At 38.6% G+C, this 19,228-nt stretch overlaps 1 protein-coding gene across 1 annotated transcript in view; it reads right to left on the minus strand.

Annotated features, from left to right (window-relative positions):
* Positions 1-19,228, minus strand: part of RYR2 (ryanodine receptor 2) — a 515,056-nt gene that overhangs the window by 305,823 nt on the left and 190,005 nt on the right. The window contains exons 18-24 of the mRNA XM_065893933.1: positions 19,107-19,225; positions 18,630-18,763; positions 16,888-17,129; positions 12,762-12,954; positions 11,486-11,702; positions 9,630-9,734; positions 5,438-5,541 (exon numbers count right to left, since the gene is read on the minus strand). Of these exons, the coding sequence (XP_065750005.1) occupies positions 5,438-5,541; positions 9,630-9,734; positions 11,486-11,702; positions 12,762-12,954; positions 16,888-17,129; positions 18,630-18,763; positions 19,107-19,225 (1,114 nt within the window). The remainder of the gene's footprint in view (positions 1-5,437; positions 5,542-9,629; positions 9,735-11,485; positions 11,703-12,761; positions 12,955-16,887; positions 17,130-18,629; positions 18,764-19,106; positions 19,226-19,228) is intronic.

Below are 19,228 nucleotides of genomic sequence, written 5' to 3' on the forward strand. Positions count from 1 at the left end.
ATTAACTATAACACAGTGTCTTGCATGCAGTGACATACGTACAGGGCTATGAAAGGGTCAAGTAGGATCCCAAAGCCAGCTCTAAGGGGAACTCAAGGGTGACAGTAACATTGGGATTTATCTTAAATCCAGGTAGTTAAACTTCTGAGTGCGTGCCTACCAAGCCATCTGATTATAACGTATGGAGAACCCTGCCTAATACATTAAGTGACGATAATGGCTAGCACTGTATGACCATCGCTACAATCCAGTTTTAGAATATTTCCATCACCCCATCAGGTTCTCCATGCCTGTCTGCAGTCACTGATCATCCCCACCCTCGAGCAATCATAAATGTGCTTTCTGTCTCTAAAGAATTGCCTTTTCTGGGCTTCTCTGGTGGCGCAGTGGTTGAGAGTCCGCCTGCCGATGCAGGGGATGCGGGTTCGTGCCCCGGTCTGGGAGGATCCCACATGCCGCGGAGCAGCTGGGCCCGTGAGCCATGGCCGCTGAGCCTGCGCTCCGCCACGGGAGAGGCCACAATAGTGAGAGGCCCGCGTACCGCAAAAAAAAAAAAAGAAGAATGGTCTTTTCTGGACATTTCATCTAAATAGAATCATACAGTATTGACTCTTTCATGTCAGGCTTCTTTGACTTACGTTCTTTAGGTTGATCTGTGCTGTAATGCACATTAGTAGTTTATTTCCTTTTATCGTTAAATAGTATTGCATTGTATGGCTCTACTACATTTTGTTTATCCATTCATCGGCTGATGGATGTTCGCAGTTTTTCCAGTTTGGGGATGTTATGTATAATGCTTCTATGAACATGTCTTTGTGTCAACATAGGCTTTCATTTCTCTTGGGTAGGTACGTAGGAGTAGAATTGCTAGGTTGTATCATAAATTTATGTTTAACGTTTTAAGAAACCACCAAGTGGCAGGGCCATTTTACATTCCCATCAGTAATACATGTAGATTTCAGTTTTTTTTCTGTATCTGCACCAACACTGAGTGTATCTGTCATTTTGATTATGGCTATTCCAGCATGTGTGCGGTAGTATCTCATTGTGACTTCGTTTGCATTTTCCTAATGACTAATGATGTTGAGCATCTTTTCGTGTGCTTATCAGCCACTCACATATCTTCTTTATTAAAATATATACTCAAGCGTTTTGCCTGTTTTTTAATTGGGCCGTATGTATTCTTATTACAGAGTTGTAAGAGTTACCTATATATTCTGTGTACAAGTTCTTTATCAGGACTTGTATGATTTACTACAAACCCTATAAATGTAAACTTACATGATTTATAAATATTTTCTCCCAATCTGTGGCCTGAGTCTCCATCTCCTATGTGGTTTCTTTTGTATTACAAAAGGTTTTACTTTCAATGAGATCCAGTGTATTGATTTTGTTTTCTTTTATGGATCTCATTTTGGGCATCATATCTAAGAACTCTACGTCTAACCCAAAGAGACTTTTAAATGAGAACAACAGATCATTTAAAAAATCTATTCAATGCTATCAACCACACCAAGTTCTCTGAGTAAGAACTCTTTGGTCTTTATATTATCTTCATTAAAACCATTTTATTTGACTTAACACCGTTCAACTCACCCATTTAAAATGGTTTTAAAGTCTGCAGAGGGTGGGGAGAGAGCAGCGTGAGCTGTGGAGCTTGTGCAGAGGTTAGCAGAGAGGAACAGAGTATGGGAAGTGGAAAAGGACGAGCTGGAGGTGGGCTCTCCATCTGATTCCTGTGCTTCCCACAGTAACCTGCATATGCATTCAGCACATATTTGCTACAAGATTAAGTGGCAATAATTGGTTCAGTGCTGCAATTTAGCACTTCGAGTATATGACCACCGACAAGAAGAGGAAACAGACTGGCACAAAGCCACAGAGAGAACAGGAGGCACCCTGTCTGTGATTACCATTTGGTATACAAAAGCCTGGCTAGAGACTGAGCTTTATTGCTTATTCGTTGGTTCATTCATTCGAGAAACACTTACTGAGCTCTGTGTAAAGTTCAAAAGATGGTGAATAAAATCAAAATCAGATGCCTGCCCTCAAGAAACTTAGGTCTGGTGGAGTGGAGAGGCCGTCCTGTGATTATACATAGCTGGACGGTTTCTATGCTGAGAGATACAAGCAGGCTGAGTGCCTATGAAAGGGGGCTTTATTGAATCAAGGAGCTCAGCAAATGTTTCCCGAAGAAGCGACCCAAGATGTAAAGGATGAGAACAGGGCATGGAGGGGAGCATTCCAGGAAGTGGACGTAAAGAAGGGGAAAGGAACGTGCAAACAGGTGTGCAAAACAAAGTCTAGTGTGATGGCAAGCAAGGAAAAAGAAGAGCATCTCCTACGTGATGATGGTGGTAAGAAGGGAAGCAAGACCTTGCAGGACCACTGGGCAAATTAAGGTACTGCCTTTATCTTAAGAGCAATGGGAAGCCATTAGAAGAATTCAAATAGGGAGAAATGACACTAAATATTTGAAAAAGATCAGAGTACAGAATGGGTAAGAGAAGAGCTAGCTTAATATTTCAACTGGATCTGTCAGGACAGTTTTATAGTTTCAGGTGGGGAATAATGGTAGCTTAGGCTAAAGACATGGAAGCAACCTCAATGTCCCTCAATAGATGAATGGATAAAGAAGATGTGGTACATATACACAATGTAATATTACTCAGCCATAAAAAAGAATGAAATAGTGCCATTTGCAGCAACATGGATGGACCTAGAGATTATCATACTAAGTGAAGTAAGCCAGACAGAGGAAGACAAATATCATAGCATTTGACTTATATGTGAAGTCTAAAAAAAAAAGAAAGACACAAATGAACTTATTTACAGAACAGAAACAGACCCACAGACATACAAAACAAACTTACGGTTACCAAAGGGGAAAGGGAGGGGAGGGATAAATTAGGCGGTTGGGATTTACACATATTACTATATATAAAATAGATAACCAACAAGGACCTACTCTATAGCCCAGGGAACTATATTCAATATCTTGTAATAAACTATAATGGGAAAGAATCTGAAAAAGAATATACATACATATACATATATATATATGCATATACATATATATATGCGTAACTGAATCACTGTGCTGTACACCTGAAACTAACACAACATTGTAAATCAACTAGACTTCAACTTAAAAAAATGGTAGCTTAGGCTAGGGTGGTACAGCGCTGTTCTGGAAGAGGGTGTCAGAATTTCTGCAGTGCTGTACAGCACACAGATGATCATTCAAATTGGAAGTAAGCTGTCTTTTTCAACAATTTACGTGATAAAAAAAAATCACAGAAAGAGCAACAAAAATTCACATTCACACGAAATCACCCAACATCCAAAATAAGGAATATTCTGAAATAATCGTTTGCTTATTTGTCACTTGGCACTCCTGAGAATTTAAATGAGTAAAGTTGCTAATCCCACCCACAGTCTTTTTTTTTTTTAAACTGAACTTTATGGAGTGCTTCTTCTGTTAGGCATTACGGTGCTAGAGGCTTTATCAGTATTGTATCATTTAGTCCCCACTACAATTCCATAAAGTAGATACACTATGATCCCCATTTTAAACTGATGTTAAAAAGTCTAAGGTTCAGAGAACCTAAGATTCCCTTGGTAGGAGCAAGTCCTTAAATCTAGACCATCCAACCATCTAGGCTCTGTGTTCTTACCCACTCTGCTCTAGTGCCTATCAACTAACCAAGTGAATAAGGGAAATACATAAAGTACTGTACTTTCTTTAACTACTGGAATTGGGCATAGTGTGAATTTTGGAGAAATAGGAGCTCTTTTCCCCCTAATTTAAATTTTAAAGAAACAAGTGAAATTAGTTCATCATAAAACCATACAAATATTAACAAATATGAAAAGGGTTATTAGCATTCTCCATAGGCAACAGCACCATGGTACGTGCAGTCTGATGATTAATCAAACCAGCCCCAGTAGCTGTTAGGAATGAGATTAGGTTATGTGTAGCAGTCAAAGGCTCAACATACCAGGGAGACTGGTATGGAGATCTCTACATTCCAGGCTTCCCAGGATTTGCCTAGCTAGCTTAGCTGTCAATTGCTAAAATTATAGGGAATGTACTGCAAATTTAACTAAAATATCTTAGGCCGTGAACTTTCAATAAAAACATTTTGTTGTAAAAGATGGGCAAATAATGGGCTGACGTGAGTTAGCAAGCTAAATGTACAAGCTTCACATCAAGACCACAAAGGAAGACAGGAGACCCTGAAGAGGTGGTCACAGTGATGTGTTCTGCATTCCTTATTACAGGCAAGCTTGGTCATTTTTTACCTGTAGTGGTTTCTCAATTCACTCGATTTGTATATACTCCTTTTCCTTTTAAGTTACTAGTAGAACCTAAACTCATTCTAGGCCCAATTTGTTAATTTTCATAAGGAAAATCACTACCAGATCTTTGAAGATATATACCTGGACCCAAATCCTAGAATCTGAAACAGTGTCTAAGTTTTATGTTCTGGGTCTTTGGTAAAATAACTTCAATAGAACTAGCTCTTTACACTTAACAAAACTGAAACAAAACAGAGAAAGGACAAAAGTATTGGTTTATTCCTAATATAAGCAGGTTTTGAGATAAGTGACCTATTGGAACAAATCCAGTTCTTCGAGGCCATCCAGGATGGAAAAGTGCAAAACTATATACTTAATAAGGTACTTCCTAAGTACTTGGCTGATTTGACAGTTGTCTAACCATCACTGAGTTAATGAAAGGACCCTATCTTCTGATCACGCATCACCAAGCCTTACAGTGAAAAACTGTTCTAGACTAGAAGCTAGAGAAGCTGGATCCCAGTCCCAGCACAGCTACTAACTAGCTGTCAGGACATTTGACAGCTCTATGAGAATCCCCGGCTGTGACATCACTGGTAAACCTGAAATAATAACACTCACAGCCCAGTGTGCTGCTAGGAAGATTCACCCAATACCTGTAAGTGAGAGTGTATGTGAAAAGGCAAAGCTCTAAATAAATAAACATACTAATTAGTATAAAGCATCATATGGTATTACCACTAACACTAATAATAAATGCCATTATTCAAAGCTCAATGCAATATCTTAAATTGGTATAAAAATTTCTAAACACTTGTTCAAACCTTCATCTACCTAGTCACACACTGGTAACAATTTATGACTGACATTCTGAGGAGCACTGCATCCAATGCCAAAATCCTTGTATTCCGAAATACCCATAAACATCTGTAGAATACTCTTTGGGAGATACTTACATAGAGCACAAAGACATAAAGTTAATATGCTCAAAGTCTGTTCCAAACAAATATTGATCCAATCTACCAATGCATTATGGAAATTTCTAACCGGAATTAAAATGAATGAAAGCATGATATCAACATTTGGTTTCTTTCGTGTAATACAGATAGGAAGATAGGAAATTTAAGACACTCACTTCAGGGTCTCAAGCGACATCTGTAAGTTGTAATTGCGTTCCTGTTCAGGCAGCTTGCAGAACTCCACCAGACACGGGTGCTGTCTCTTATTGTCATCTCTAACCTGAAACAGAACAGGATATCGACATATAATAGTTTCTAAGGTCAGATACTAGCAATGGTAATCTAATTGCATGAAGGAAAGCGAAGGGGGAAGCAAGGAGGGAAACCCAGACCATCACCCCAGCTAAGCTGCCTCTGTCATCTCCCAGGCACGGCTAATATTCGAGGTCAGTGGTCAAGCCTGGCATTGTCTGGGCTTCCTGATGTCTTCCATTTGGCACTGTTCCTGGCCCCAGTGTCCATGCCTGCTCTACCCTGAATCCCCCATGCCCACTCTCCCAGCAACTTCCAGCATTTCCTTCAATCTTACTTCCTCAATGAGGCTCATTCTGTCCGCCTTCCTAATATGCCAATCTGCCCACCCACCCTACTTTCATTTTCCCGTAACAGATACCACCTGCGAACAGACTAGGTCTTTATTTATTGCATTACTGTCTATCTCCCTGCAACTAGAATGTATAACCAAAGGAACAGGAATTTGATCTCTTCTGCTTTTTGACAATGTGTTCCCAACACCTAGAACATGCCAGGTACACGGCAGGCACGGAACAAATATTTTGTAAACTGAAATGAATTCTAGGTAAGAAGGTGTAGTAATCACTTAGTTTTGATGTGCAGGAAGTTTTACGTGTTTAGAGCCAAACAGATTAGAGACATCAATTAACATCATGACTGATTGACACAAACTCTTGGAGGTGGTTCCAGCTGTTCATTCCACCCCATGTAAGCTACTTCTGCTCTCACAAATCACTCCAGTGCTTTACCGAAGTCAGTTAACATCCCACAGCCATTTTTCATATTAATCCTTGAAAACGTGGATTAGCAATCAGAATAAACTAAATTCAAGATTTTAGGGATGAATTAATGAGAAAGATGTTCTGTACCCTTGCATTAGTAATTAGGTTTTTATCTTCTTAGAGACCTAAATTACACAGGCATTACTGCCGTGGTGACACCATGATCACAGCCATATGCTGTCAGGGAACAAATTACTCCATGGTAATAATTACCAGGCTTTATAAATGCCACATAAAATGTAGGTAAACACGAGTAAGAATTTTTTTTTAAGTTTTCAGGAGTCGCCAAGTTAAAAACAAGATAGTTATTCCTTTCTTTCCAGTGATCATTGCAAATGAACAGGACTTACACAAAAGCATATAGTTTATTTACTTATTCAAGTGTGTAACTTTGGAAATGAAATCTAGAGTTACAAAATGTAACACTAAATTCTAAACATGAAGGTAAAAATGAACATGCCCAATTCCGGAGATAATTTAATCTGTGTTCGTGTAATTTCCACTTCCCCTCTATTCTCTACGCCAGAGAGTAACTGACCCCATCATCCTCTCGGGTGTCCAAGCTAAAACCAGAAATCTACCCAGATTTCCTTCCCTCTCTTATCCACATCCCATAGTGGAACTTCAAAACATCTGCAGTCATGTCTCTCCAGCCCCACTGCCGGCACACAGTTGGGAAACTCACAACCTCTCACCTGGGCCACCTGAGTCCTCTCCCTGACCCCTTTTCCTGCCTCCAGGCTCACTGCTCTTCCACAAAAACAGCAGAGCAAATATTTACCACCTCCTGGAAGCCCTCCCTGATTTCACCAGAAAAGCTGTAAATATTCCTCCCTCACAGTTAGCATCTCCATTACAGTACTTAGCTTGTAATTTTTTGTGTATCTATCACTCAGCTAAACCAGAAGCTCTTAAAAAAGGCAAACTGACTAAAACAAGGTCTTTTCAATTTGGTGACCCCAGTACCAAGCACATCAGGCGAATACTAGGCAAAAGGGACGCACGAATGCCTGAATGGACAGGCCTGATGTTATTCCATAAAATAGAGCTCTTACATGATGCTCCTGTGAAACACATGCAAAGACATTTAAAGAAACTAAGTTCTTTCCAAAAAGTAAAAACAAACAAAAACCCCCAACTTATTCAACAGTTCAAACTGCTCTAAAGTAAAACACAGTTGAACACTTCATTTAAAATGTCAAAGAATTTATGGAATTAGTCTCAACAACAGGGATGTACCTAAGTCTAGACTAACAGAGATGATAAAGTCAGGGATGGTGGCCACTTATCTGAAAGGAGTTTTAGGAAAGCCCTTGTAAAAGAAGCAGGACACAAGGTCAATTATTACACAGTAGAACAATGTGAAATCTCCTCATGTGTCAGTTTGAGACTCTCCCAAATTGCTGACCCTCTGACATGATACCTGGAGCTGTGCCTGCCCAGAATGAGCCCTAAGAAAACAACCGTTTCGTTCTACCAGCAAGTATTTGAGTATGTTCCTTTTCCCAGGAAAGGTGCCAGGTGCCAGCGCTACAGCAACAGACTAAGTGCTTAATCTCCACCCTGGAGGCCCAATAAACATAAAGCCCAAGGTTGCTTTAACCAACCAGGACCAGGTGAAGGATAACTGGCAGCAACCAGGATGGCTCAGAGGCACCGTATTCTCTTTCAGCATCTACAGACTAGCAGCATTAGAAGGTATGGTATTGAAATAAACCGGATTTAACTGCAAAAATAGATAATAGTGAGACCTTATATTTCCTCTTTTTTTAAAAGAAGAAACATAAGTAAGTTCACTGTAGAACGTAATCATTTAGGCAACCTTTAGAAGCTTGCGATAGAAATCATCTTTCTTGAGCATAAGTGACCTGTTAAACAGTTCCTGTTACTGTACGGGTTTTTTTTTTTTTTTTTTTTCTTTTTGGAGCGGAGTTGTTATGAGATGTTTTTAAATCCTAGCCTGTAATTATCTTTCTCCAAATTTTGTCCGTAACTCAAATCTCTGCCTCATCTTGAATCTTGTGGTAAATTCTGTCAGTAACTCCTCTGGTAATTGACTAGGTATACCTTCATGGTATCTCTCCTTTTACTGACTTTGACTGATGGTAAATATCTTCTCTAGCATTTACTCATTTCCTCTATTTTTAAAAGTCCATGACTATAGCACAAAACTATATACTTAACAAGGTAACTTTGTAAGTGCTTGCTGATTTGACAACTGTCTAACCATTACTCAGTTAATGAAAGGATCCCATTTCTGATCATGCTTCTGTAAGTCTTAATAGTGAAAAACAATTCTGGACTAGAAGCTAGAGGACATACATCCTAGTCTTAGCACAGCTACTAACTAGCTGTCAGGGCATTTGACAGCTCTATGAGAATCCCCAGCTGTGACATCACTGGTCAAACTGAAATAATAACACACAGCCCAGTGTGCTGTTAGGAAAATTAACCTATTACTTGTAATCGGGAGTATATGTAAAAAGGCAAAGCTCTAAATAAACAAACATACTAATTAGTATAAAGTATCATATGGTATTATCACTAATACTAATAATAAATATCATTATTCAAAGCTCAATGTAATAAGTATGACTGGCTGAATACACTCATTTCTATATTCAGTCAAATATAAGAAAGTGTTACAACCTTTGGGATACTTAGGCTATTGATATCATAAAAATGAAAGTGTTGCCACAGTCCTGCTAAAAAACATATGCTACGCTGGGATTACACGGGAAGTTGTTTTGGTTTTATTTCATCTAAATTTTATTGATAAACTGTAAACTAAGTTCTCTGAAAAACAATCATTTGGAAATGCATGCAGTCATTATTTCTCAGCCTCTCTTCCACTTACGAAACCAACTTGAATCTTTGCCAAGAGGACTTACACTGCTACGTACAATGGGGACTAAAAGAAGTGAAACATCGGAGGAGGAGAGTAAACTGACTTCTTTCCATTTTCAGTTTTCACTTTTAATTTCAGTTTTCTTCCTGAGTTCCTTAGAAATCAATGCCTATTGTCTGTATACGTTAACCTTGATTTAACAATGTAACTTTCAGCCTGAAGACATAACTTTTCAACTGTCTAGGCAACTAAGCCATCCTTCAATGAACCCGCCACTAATGTCATTCCCTCTCATAAAGAAAAAATGCCCAAAAACTCAAGTGTAGGGGAAAAAAAATCAATCGGATCGACTCATGTCACCACGTAGCAGGATGAGTGAGAAGAAGTTATGTTTTCAGAAAGATGTATTAACAGAATCTAAAAATAATTTACAAAATTATGTACCGGACCATACTGCCAGCCAAGTTCAATTTTATTCATAACCCAGAGTTCATGGATATTCTCTGCCAGCTTTTCTCTTATCCTCTCCAGGTGGGGAGGCAACACAATCTAAAATTGAAAAAAAGAAAGAGAAAACACATCAGAAAGAAATGCAAGAAAATGCAGTGTTAATCGTCCTCACTGTGAGTTGAACCAAATATAACAGTCTCATCAACCATTAAAATATAATCATATAACAAGGTTCCAAACCATCTAATCTAAATTTGTAAAACTAGGTATCTAAGCAATTAATAGGTAAATTTGGGGAAATTATGAATGAAAGTTAGAAAGAAAGAAAACAGAGTATTGCTGAGGACAGCCATCATTAAGAAAAAAGTCCTAATGGATTTGGTATAACCACCAGAATATGCATTATTTAAAAAGAGAAATCATCCCAGAGTTCTTAAACCAACCTGGCCAGCACCCACCAGCTAGAATGTAGGCAATTCAGTGTCCAAAAGATAATCCGCTCGCTCTCTGTGTCTAGAAATATCTGTTGGCAGTGATTTATGTTTTCCCTAACTCTGTTACTTTTAGTGGTTTCCAAATATAAGCCTCGAGCGAAAAAATCTGAACCTGTTCCCATTAAAAAGGGGAAGTTTAACAGCCTCTTCATAACACAAAATGGTTTTCCAGGTGACGGGTTGGCTGTGCACACCTGGCGATGTACTGGCACGTGCCCCACAAGCAGTCCCTCAACACAGAGAGCAGGCAACTGCCCACCATGCCCATGGATGCGGCAGAGTTTCCACAGGGGGCAGGCCATCCCTGTCTCCTTCCCTCCAAACAGTAGCGGTTATCCAGGACTCAGGAAATCCTAAATGTGCTAGTGACAGCACAGAATCCCACTGTCCATTCCAGTCCATTTCCATCCTCCAATCGGGCTTACCGCTCAACTCTGGTAGCGCCATACACACCCTGCCACGTTCCAGCGATGGCAACACAAACTGAATTTTAGCCATGAACAAAGCTTGTTTGTTTATGTTACTGCATCACATACAAATCCAGCAGGGAGAGACAAGAAATATGGTTCAAGGAACCAAACAATGGAAGCTTCTGAGGCCTGCTATTAATTCTCTTTCAGACTTCAGACATTTCTCTCATCTTCAAAAGCTAATGAACAAACTATGAATATCTAACCAACCGGAATGAAGTTACTTCACCATTAAAATAGAGCAATACTTAATTCATTGTCAATGTCAGGATACTTTCAAGTCTATGAAAGAGAAAAGCAAGAGTAACTGCTAACATTGCTTGGGTGCTAACATGGCTTCGGTGCTTATTTGCAAAGTACTGTGCCTATGTGTTATTTATTAACTATGTCGAACGTACTCTGAACATCCCAATGAATGTGATGAGTAATTTTCTCAAGTCCCAGAGCATACATTCGATCCCAGGCATTTTGATCATAATCCTAGAGCTCACGATCTCAATCTCTACCCAAGAAAAAAGTCAGTTAAATCACTTCAAAATACCAAGTGTATCTAGATGGGGGAAGAAATTGAAAACTCCACCACTACCCTAGGTAAGTAAACAACACTCTAAAATTAGTATGCATTACCTCAGGTTGTGGCCCATTAGTACATTATAAAGTCAATTTACTGGCTTGAAACCACCCTTAAAAAACAAAATAGAATAGACTAGGCAAATGGCTAAGGGGACATGGTAAGGGTAAGCATTAGTTTATGAAACCGATTATACATATAAACTGTATTACTGTAAAATGCATTTGTATGGGTTGCAGGCAAAAGTTTGAAAGCCACTACATATGGGAATGACTGCAATTCAAACGTTGCCATCACAGCTGAGGATCTGGGTACCTGGCTGGTATCCACGGGGATCGGTGTGAAGGCGGCTTGTGTCAGGGAAACTGTGGGTCCCAGGAGGTCCCGTGTATATGTCCTTTCTTGCTTGTACTCTCGGCTGTGTTCCACTTTCAACTTTTCTTTTGGCAGAACAGCTTCATAACAAGGAGCATACCCGGGCGGAGGAAGGAACTTAAATTCTCCATGTCTCCCCCCAAGCAGAAAGCGTACCCTGAAAAGGATGCATGTCGGAGTCGGTTATATCTCTGGCATACAGAAAATTTTCCTAATCAACAGAATAGAGGAATAAATTATGAGTACAAAATTAGCTTTGTCAGAAGCCACATTTTTTTCTAAGTACCACCATAATGTCAGTACATTAGAGATTAAGAGCCTCTAATCATAAAAGTAAAACCTGACTAAATTATGTTAATGGCTCAGCAAAAACTTATCACTCTCTGGAGAAATAATAAAAGCATATGCACTATATTCCTATGTGAATGAAATACCTGTTCATAGTATTTGGTCATTTAATGTCTCAAGGTGCCCAAATAATCAACAGAGAAAGAACAGACTTTCTAAATATCTGTATACTTAAAATTGCAGGGCTGGATGAGAGCTGATAAAAAGAAAATAGTCACAGTCCGATTTCCCTGTGAAATTCCTTAAAGGGGACTCAAATGATACTTCTACATACTAAATTATCACTTTGATTTCTCTTTCATCTGGTAGTAGCAAAAAAGTAAAGGGTTAGAGGAAACTACCTTGACCCAGCTGACCATACGCAGATAATTTACAAGTATAGCAGGTAGAGGGTGACATGGAAAGGAGTCATCTTGACCTGATCAACCAAAAAACATGTGATTTCTGTAGAAATGAGGGGGTTTGGAGTAGGGTAGAAGAATGTAATGAAAAGAAAAATTAATGAAAATAAATATGAGAAAATAAATGGTATTTTTAATGCTACATTGTTTATTTACCCTTATTAAATAAAAAAGTGAACTTAAATGGACTTGAACTATTTCAGGAACACTGGATAGAAGGATAGTCAGCAGATTGCGTATCTAAATGGTTGGATATATGAACAAAGGATTCAGCCTCCTGAGATTCTCCTCTTAGGTGAATCTTATCTTCACCCTTCAAGGAAGGGGCAAAATGCCCTGTGGACGTCTAGACGCCCAGGAGTGAGAGAGAGAAGGTTAGCAAAGCAAGTGTGATGGCAGTGCAGAGTCTTCCATGAAAGAATGAGAAGTGAGAAGGCAAACAGAGCAAAAAACATAGAAATACTAACTTGATTCCTGCAGAGAAACTGACAACTGGAAAGAAGAGGCCATCAATGTTGAAATTCTCAAACATGCCTTGAACAGGTTGTCCGTTAATTCGGAAGGAGATGCTTGGGGCACTTAGATCTAAACAGCAACTGATGACATCATCAGTTCTCAACAGATGCTGGTTTGGTGAGCTGACAGTACGGGCAATACAACCTATGAGGAAACACATTAAGGAGGGTAATGCATCTTTATCTCAGAGAATCATCTTCAGAACCTGAGTCAAAGATCTGAATAGGCAGTGACAATCACCAAACGGTACTGGACTAGACTAAATCTTGAATGCATATTAATGTTATATGGCAAATCCTTTACCAAAAAAATCTGTTGCTTTTTTCAGGAGCCATGCTGCTATCTTTATTGTAAAATGGTCCTTCTGACATGCAGAAAGTTTTGCATGCAGATGGATGGTATGTGATGCTGATATCATCTTACAGCTGATAATATAATGATGTCAGGGGAAAATCTCTAGGGAAAGGCTTGAAGTCAAATTGCTACTTTATCACCTACTACTTGTATGACCATCAGCACATTACTTAAGCTCTATAAACCTTGATTTCTTGTAAACCAAATTCCATCACCTTGTAGAGCTGTTATGATGATTAAATTAATAGTTTATAAGAACAGTCTCAGACACAGCAGGTATTTATTTCAGTCCCCTTCTCAAAGATTAAATCCATTTTGTTTTATAACATAAAAATATAAAGGGATAATGAAAGCAGAAAATGTGCTCATTTGTGCATTGTTTATTGAGAGACAATACGTGTCAACTGGTTTGTTGTTCTATAATTTATTTCATACAAGGTCTTGGTTGGCTTCTTAAGTAGGATACAGCAGAATACAAGTTGAGGCATGAAAATGATATTTGATAAATGTCATTTCTTGCCGTAGCCAGCCTATAACCTATGCCCATTCTTGACTGTGTCATAACTCCTTGGCCGATTAGTCCCACGGGCACAATGGAAAACAGGAAGGTAAGGTCCTCCCAAACACACATGCTCACAAATGCAAGCATACAAAATTTCTCAATTTGAGCAAAGACAAAAATAGATTTGATGGTGCAAGCTTTGCATTTTTTAGAACACCTTTTTAAAATTTCTAGCATGCCAAGATTTCTACCAACAGCATATCTGAAATGCCAGTAGTAGAGCATATCTACATTTTAAACTGTGTACTTTTTAAAAATTTTACCAATATTCAAATCTGCGAGCAATACATTCGTTATCAGGTGGTCCCTCTAGAATTCCCTGGATATAATAAAGGCAGCTTGTTAAACAAAAGTCATACAAAAGCAACAGAACTCACAGATAAAGGTCTATATCCCTGTTTGTATTCAAGATCTGTAGCTGATGTTATTAAACATATTTACTATAATCCAAATATATTGCTCAATCTGAGGGATACTATAATGCTAATACTGATGACCATGGTTAACTGTTTTGCAATGACTGAAAGAAACAGGTAAGAGAGATAAGGTCACTAGTGACCAGCCTAAGTCCACAGTTTCAATGCACTCACACTGCTGAATCCACTAGGAAGCATTTTAAGGTTGCATTTACATAAACTCAGATCAAATCCATATGAGAACTATATTCCTGTTCACTGCATTAGCCAGAAAAGAAGATAGCAGCGGTCTGATTCATAGGTCCTGTAAGAATCCTTACCCGTCTTTCCCATACTGTTCTATGACATTCCTCCATACTTTTATACTTAAATTCTCCAAAAGCACCAAGGTTTTTCACACTTTTGGGCCTTACAAACACAGGATGTGGATGCCCCAATCGAGGGGTCCCCAACCCCCGGGCCGGCATCGGGCCGCACAGCAGGAGGTAAGCAGTGCGAGCGAGCGAAGCTTCATCTGCCGCTCCCCATAGCTTCCCATCGCTCCCATTACCGCCTGAACCATCTCCCACCCCCCAGCCCCGTCTGCGGAAAACTGTATTCCACGAAACTGGTGCCTGGTGCCAAAAAGGCTGGGGACTGCTGCCCCAATCCAATTCTCATTCACACAAGGGGAACGTAGCAATGCTATGCAAAGTTTAAGTTGGGAAGAAGAAATGAAGACAGAGCTCAAAACTTTTGCTGATAAGCCAAATTCTGGTTACAAGGAATATCTCCACCCTCCAATCACAAAAAGTTAAGTGTTCTCTCTCAGAAATCACAGATAGTTGATACTTTAAATTCTACTTCAACTATTAAAAAGAAAAGGAATAGGAGAGTGAACCCAAGAAGATTACGTGAATTACAGTGGATTTAACCACGTAACTCAGTCAGAAGCCAATTAGTTTAGATTTATCTTTGTTGATCCTGAATCTAAAATTAGCAATAGATCCCAGGGCTTGAGAAAACATAGCTTTCAACTACAGGCATGGTAGAGTGCATATTTTCTTGCCATTGGAAAAAACAGTCAAATATTTTCTCCTGATACAAAGTTTCAAGATGAATTTCTCTTGAAATTCCACAATGTAGCCTCTTTTCTGTGATACCTGCATAGATTCACTCAATATTTTTGTTGCTCTTATCACTCTGTTTAAAAGATACTTTGCCATGAAAGGCATACTGCATACACTTTCAACTCCAGAAGCTCTGGGTTCTTCCTCTGTATTGACAGAAAAAGCTTCAAACTAAATGCAAACAGGAAAATGGTGAAGTGGCGTTATATGGCTAAAATAATGAGATGTAATTCAGCATTTTTTTTTTTTACCAGTGTAATGTTTTGTTTCGTTTTTCCCCTAATCTCTGTGTAATGGGAAAACAAGTGAACACGCTTCATTCATTCACCTGAGGACTCATTTTGTGTGGAGTGATACTCGAAGGTAGAGAGAGGGGATGATATCTGAAGATAATAGTTATATTATATATTATAAATGTATTATCAAACAGACATTAACCCTATTTCATCTTTGTCAGGTCTTCTGAAGGCAGGGCTCTTTGCCTTTGTTTGGTGGGTAGAAAAATTCTGGAACAAACATTGTGACTCTCTTCTGACCAGCACCGTACACCTGTGTATAAGACACGCCACACTACAGCCTGGGTCCCAACCAGTGCCCCACAGGTCAGATGAAATATCCAACATACAGCTTCATCTCCTCCAGGCTACTGAGCCTATTGGCACCAAATAAAGGAAAAACTTAGAAAGTATTATTGTTCGATACAACCACATGGAGTGCTTTTCTTTATAAATTCCTTACCATAAACTCTTAGGTTTAATTAAATTTAATTTAAAATGTTCTTTTCATAATTTATGAGGCCTATAAAGCATTAATAAATGAATACCACTTGATTTGCCCATGAGAGGCAAAGTTCGGCTTTCTGTAATGTAAGGAACCTCTCTCTATTTTCTTTACGTTAAATGTGCTATAAAATATATCAGGTTCATTCTAAATGCAGCTTTATGAATACAAGCGTATGTCTGCAGAATCCAAATGAATTCCAGTATCTACATAATCAAAAGGTAAACTTTTAAATAGAGCCAATCAAAATGCACGTTTTAATAAATCTGAAAAAAAGAGTACTATTTTTATATATTACTCATTTTTAATATACTTTCAACCATCAAAGCTTAGCAGTGGTAGCTAGTGAAATGAACTATTCATTCATTTTTAAACCGTTCCACACTTCTGAAACAAAGCATCATTTTATTATGAGCTGACTCCTCACAATACACTTGACAAATTACCAATTCCTGACATTACAGAAGATGGAACTTAGTCTATTTATTCCAATTATTTTCCAGGATTTGGTTTTGGTTCTTTTTTATATTGGAAGCTAAAGCTTCACACATATCAATTAAAACAAGTAGGAAACATTTAAGTTTTTGCACTTGATTCATGAATCAGAAAGCCACTTCTGAAGTATACCGTTCAAAGGCAAAGAAGTCTTTTGGAGAGGTACTATAATTGTAAGAGTTTTCTTTTTCCCCTAGTGAAATTCTGCTTCTTACTTAACACTCTCATCATTTCAGTGTTACATTTCTGAAATAAATGTACCTGATATGAACAGCACCAATACCAATAGCTTTTAGAAATGTCCAGTGAGGGCAAAAGATTTCCTTCAAAAACACTGTGAAAGAAAATGGATAGTACGTACCTGACCAAAGGTGAAGGCCATCAAATCCATAGGAGAAGAGGTCATCTCCGACACCATTTCCACCCCACTCCTCGCCCCCTCCAGGGTAGGGAGAGTACCCCTCCGTTGAAGCCCAGCCCACTCGCAGGTGAGTGGCTTCGGCGGTCACAAATGGCTCGGTGTGGTCCACCATCAACTCATAGTACCATTTCCTATACTGCGCAGACCCTTCGCTGACACCCAGAAAAATATTGGGCCTCATGCTTTAAAGAGATAGGAATAGCGTGTGAGAAAATCTGAATAAACCTTTCATTGTCTTAACTTACGTTGTGCTATTCTGAATTAGTCCTGCTTCTCAAAGACATATATTACATATTAAATATGTTTCCTTAAGTACAACAAATTATTGGAGCAATCACTGAAGTCTGCAGTGACAGCCAACCTTACAGTTAACATTCAGACACTGATGTTTGCTTCTGGGATAACTTGGCAATGTCACTTAAGGGTCTATTATTTTTTCTTAATTGCTCTTCAGCATATTTTATATCGTTAATCATATTTAAGGGGAGGCACTCAGGACAGCACAGCAGGCCCTCGGACCTAATGGAGTTACTATTAATCCAGGACACAGAGACATTTTCCTAAGCTAAGCTTTGTGTCATACAGAGTTTGAGGCTGAAGCAAGTCACAGTGTTAGTGAAAGAACCAAGGTGATTAATCATCTTTGTGGTTCTCTATGCTTTGCTGTGAAAAGAATAATTTCTAGTTAGTTGTATTTAATTGCATTTTACGGAAGAACTTTTACCCTAAGTTAATACTAGGGATTAGTGAAAGTCTCAGAAAATACTGCTCATTAACGACAGGTCTATTATATAAAGAACCACAAAGGAAGTCTTAAATCAATCTTTTTTAAAAAATCACAACGTAGAAATATACACTAAACCCTACATTTTTGTTTGAACCAGAGTGAAGTAGCAAGTATTTCCTGGACAGCTGCTAAACACAGTGTATTAAAGTTATCACTATCACATATAACATTTCCTTAATTATAAGCTGTATTTACTATTGTTGTTGTAATTATTATTATTATTTTGTATATGGAAGGCACTATGACATGGTGGTGAAGAGCTCAGTCTCTGGAGTTAGACCTGAGTTCCATTTCCAGTTCCAACATTTTAATCTATAAAATGTAGATAACAATAACACTTTGTGCAAACACAAGCAGCGTAAAATACTTGTAAAGCACCTGGCATTGTGGCTGGGACAAAGTACCCAATGAATGTCTGACACCTTGGAAGGTACACCTAACTGAAAATGTAGTTTTATCGCTTATTTGTAGAATTTATTATACTTTGGACATTTGAATTCAATGTCTTTATTATACATAGTGGGCACTTCACCATTGGTATTGAAGGATATAGTGTTTTTAGTTATGTTCTAAGAAGATGTAAAACATAATTATATATAATTATATCCCTGTATCGTTGTCAGCCTGCTCCTGAGGATGACAATGACAATTCGGCTACATATGAACGTGAATGAGAGCCCTTATACATTTTTTTGTAATAAATGTGTATTTTGCTTGGGTCATCTATTGTTGTTATCTCAGCTGATGGGTAGAAAAAATTCCTACACTCTTCCCTGGGGAAATATGTAAACGATTCGAATCAAACAAACAGACTATACGATGTTTTAGCGACAAAGCTAGAACGTGCATTTTTCGTTATGCTACCAATCTGGCGATGCGGGCTCGCTGAACCTACCTGCTGACGTGGTTCACAAGGCGTGTCTGCAGTAACAGGTCTCTTCCTGGCAGAAGATTGTCGCAGATGAGATGCTGGTTAGAACGGACTGCTACCCCATGGCAAACACAGAGGGAGCATAAGACGTCCAGAACCTGAAAAGAGAAGCCACCTTCAGACTCTCATTCCCTTCTCAGGTTCAAGTGTCAGCAGCACCTTCCACAAACACACTTCCTCCAGTTACCTCTGACCCAGTCACTTTAAACATTACAGCCATGTGCCCACTTGTTTTCCAACTTTCCTTCATACACAAATTGAGAACTGCTCCATCCTCCCATTGAGGCTATGCATAAGCACTAAGCAGTATTACCTGCTTGGAATGAAAAGGTGAGAAACACTCGCGAAAAATCTGACACACCTTTTAAAAATTATCTTTTAAAAAAAATAGTTTTAAAGTTATTCCAGAACTTATTTCTGGCAATAAAATGGTTCACTTACCTTGTGATTTCTTCCATGCTTGTCTAAAAGTGAGATAATGGATTTAATATGGCCTTCTTTAATAATATTTAGAGCTTCTGGACTTTCTACTAACACACAGTGTAAAACTTCAAGAATACCTA

The sequence above is a fragment of the Phocoena phocoena genome, chromosome 16, assembly GCF_963924675.1.
Source record: "Phocoena phocoena chromosome 16, mPhoPho1.1, whole genome shotgun sequence".
Classification (NCBI taxonomy): Eukaryota; Metazoa; Chordata; class Mammalia; order Artiodactyla; family Phocoenidae; genus Phocoena; species Phocoena phocoena.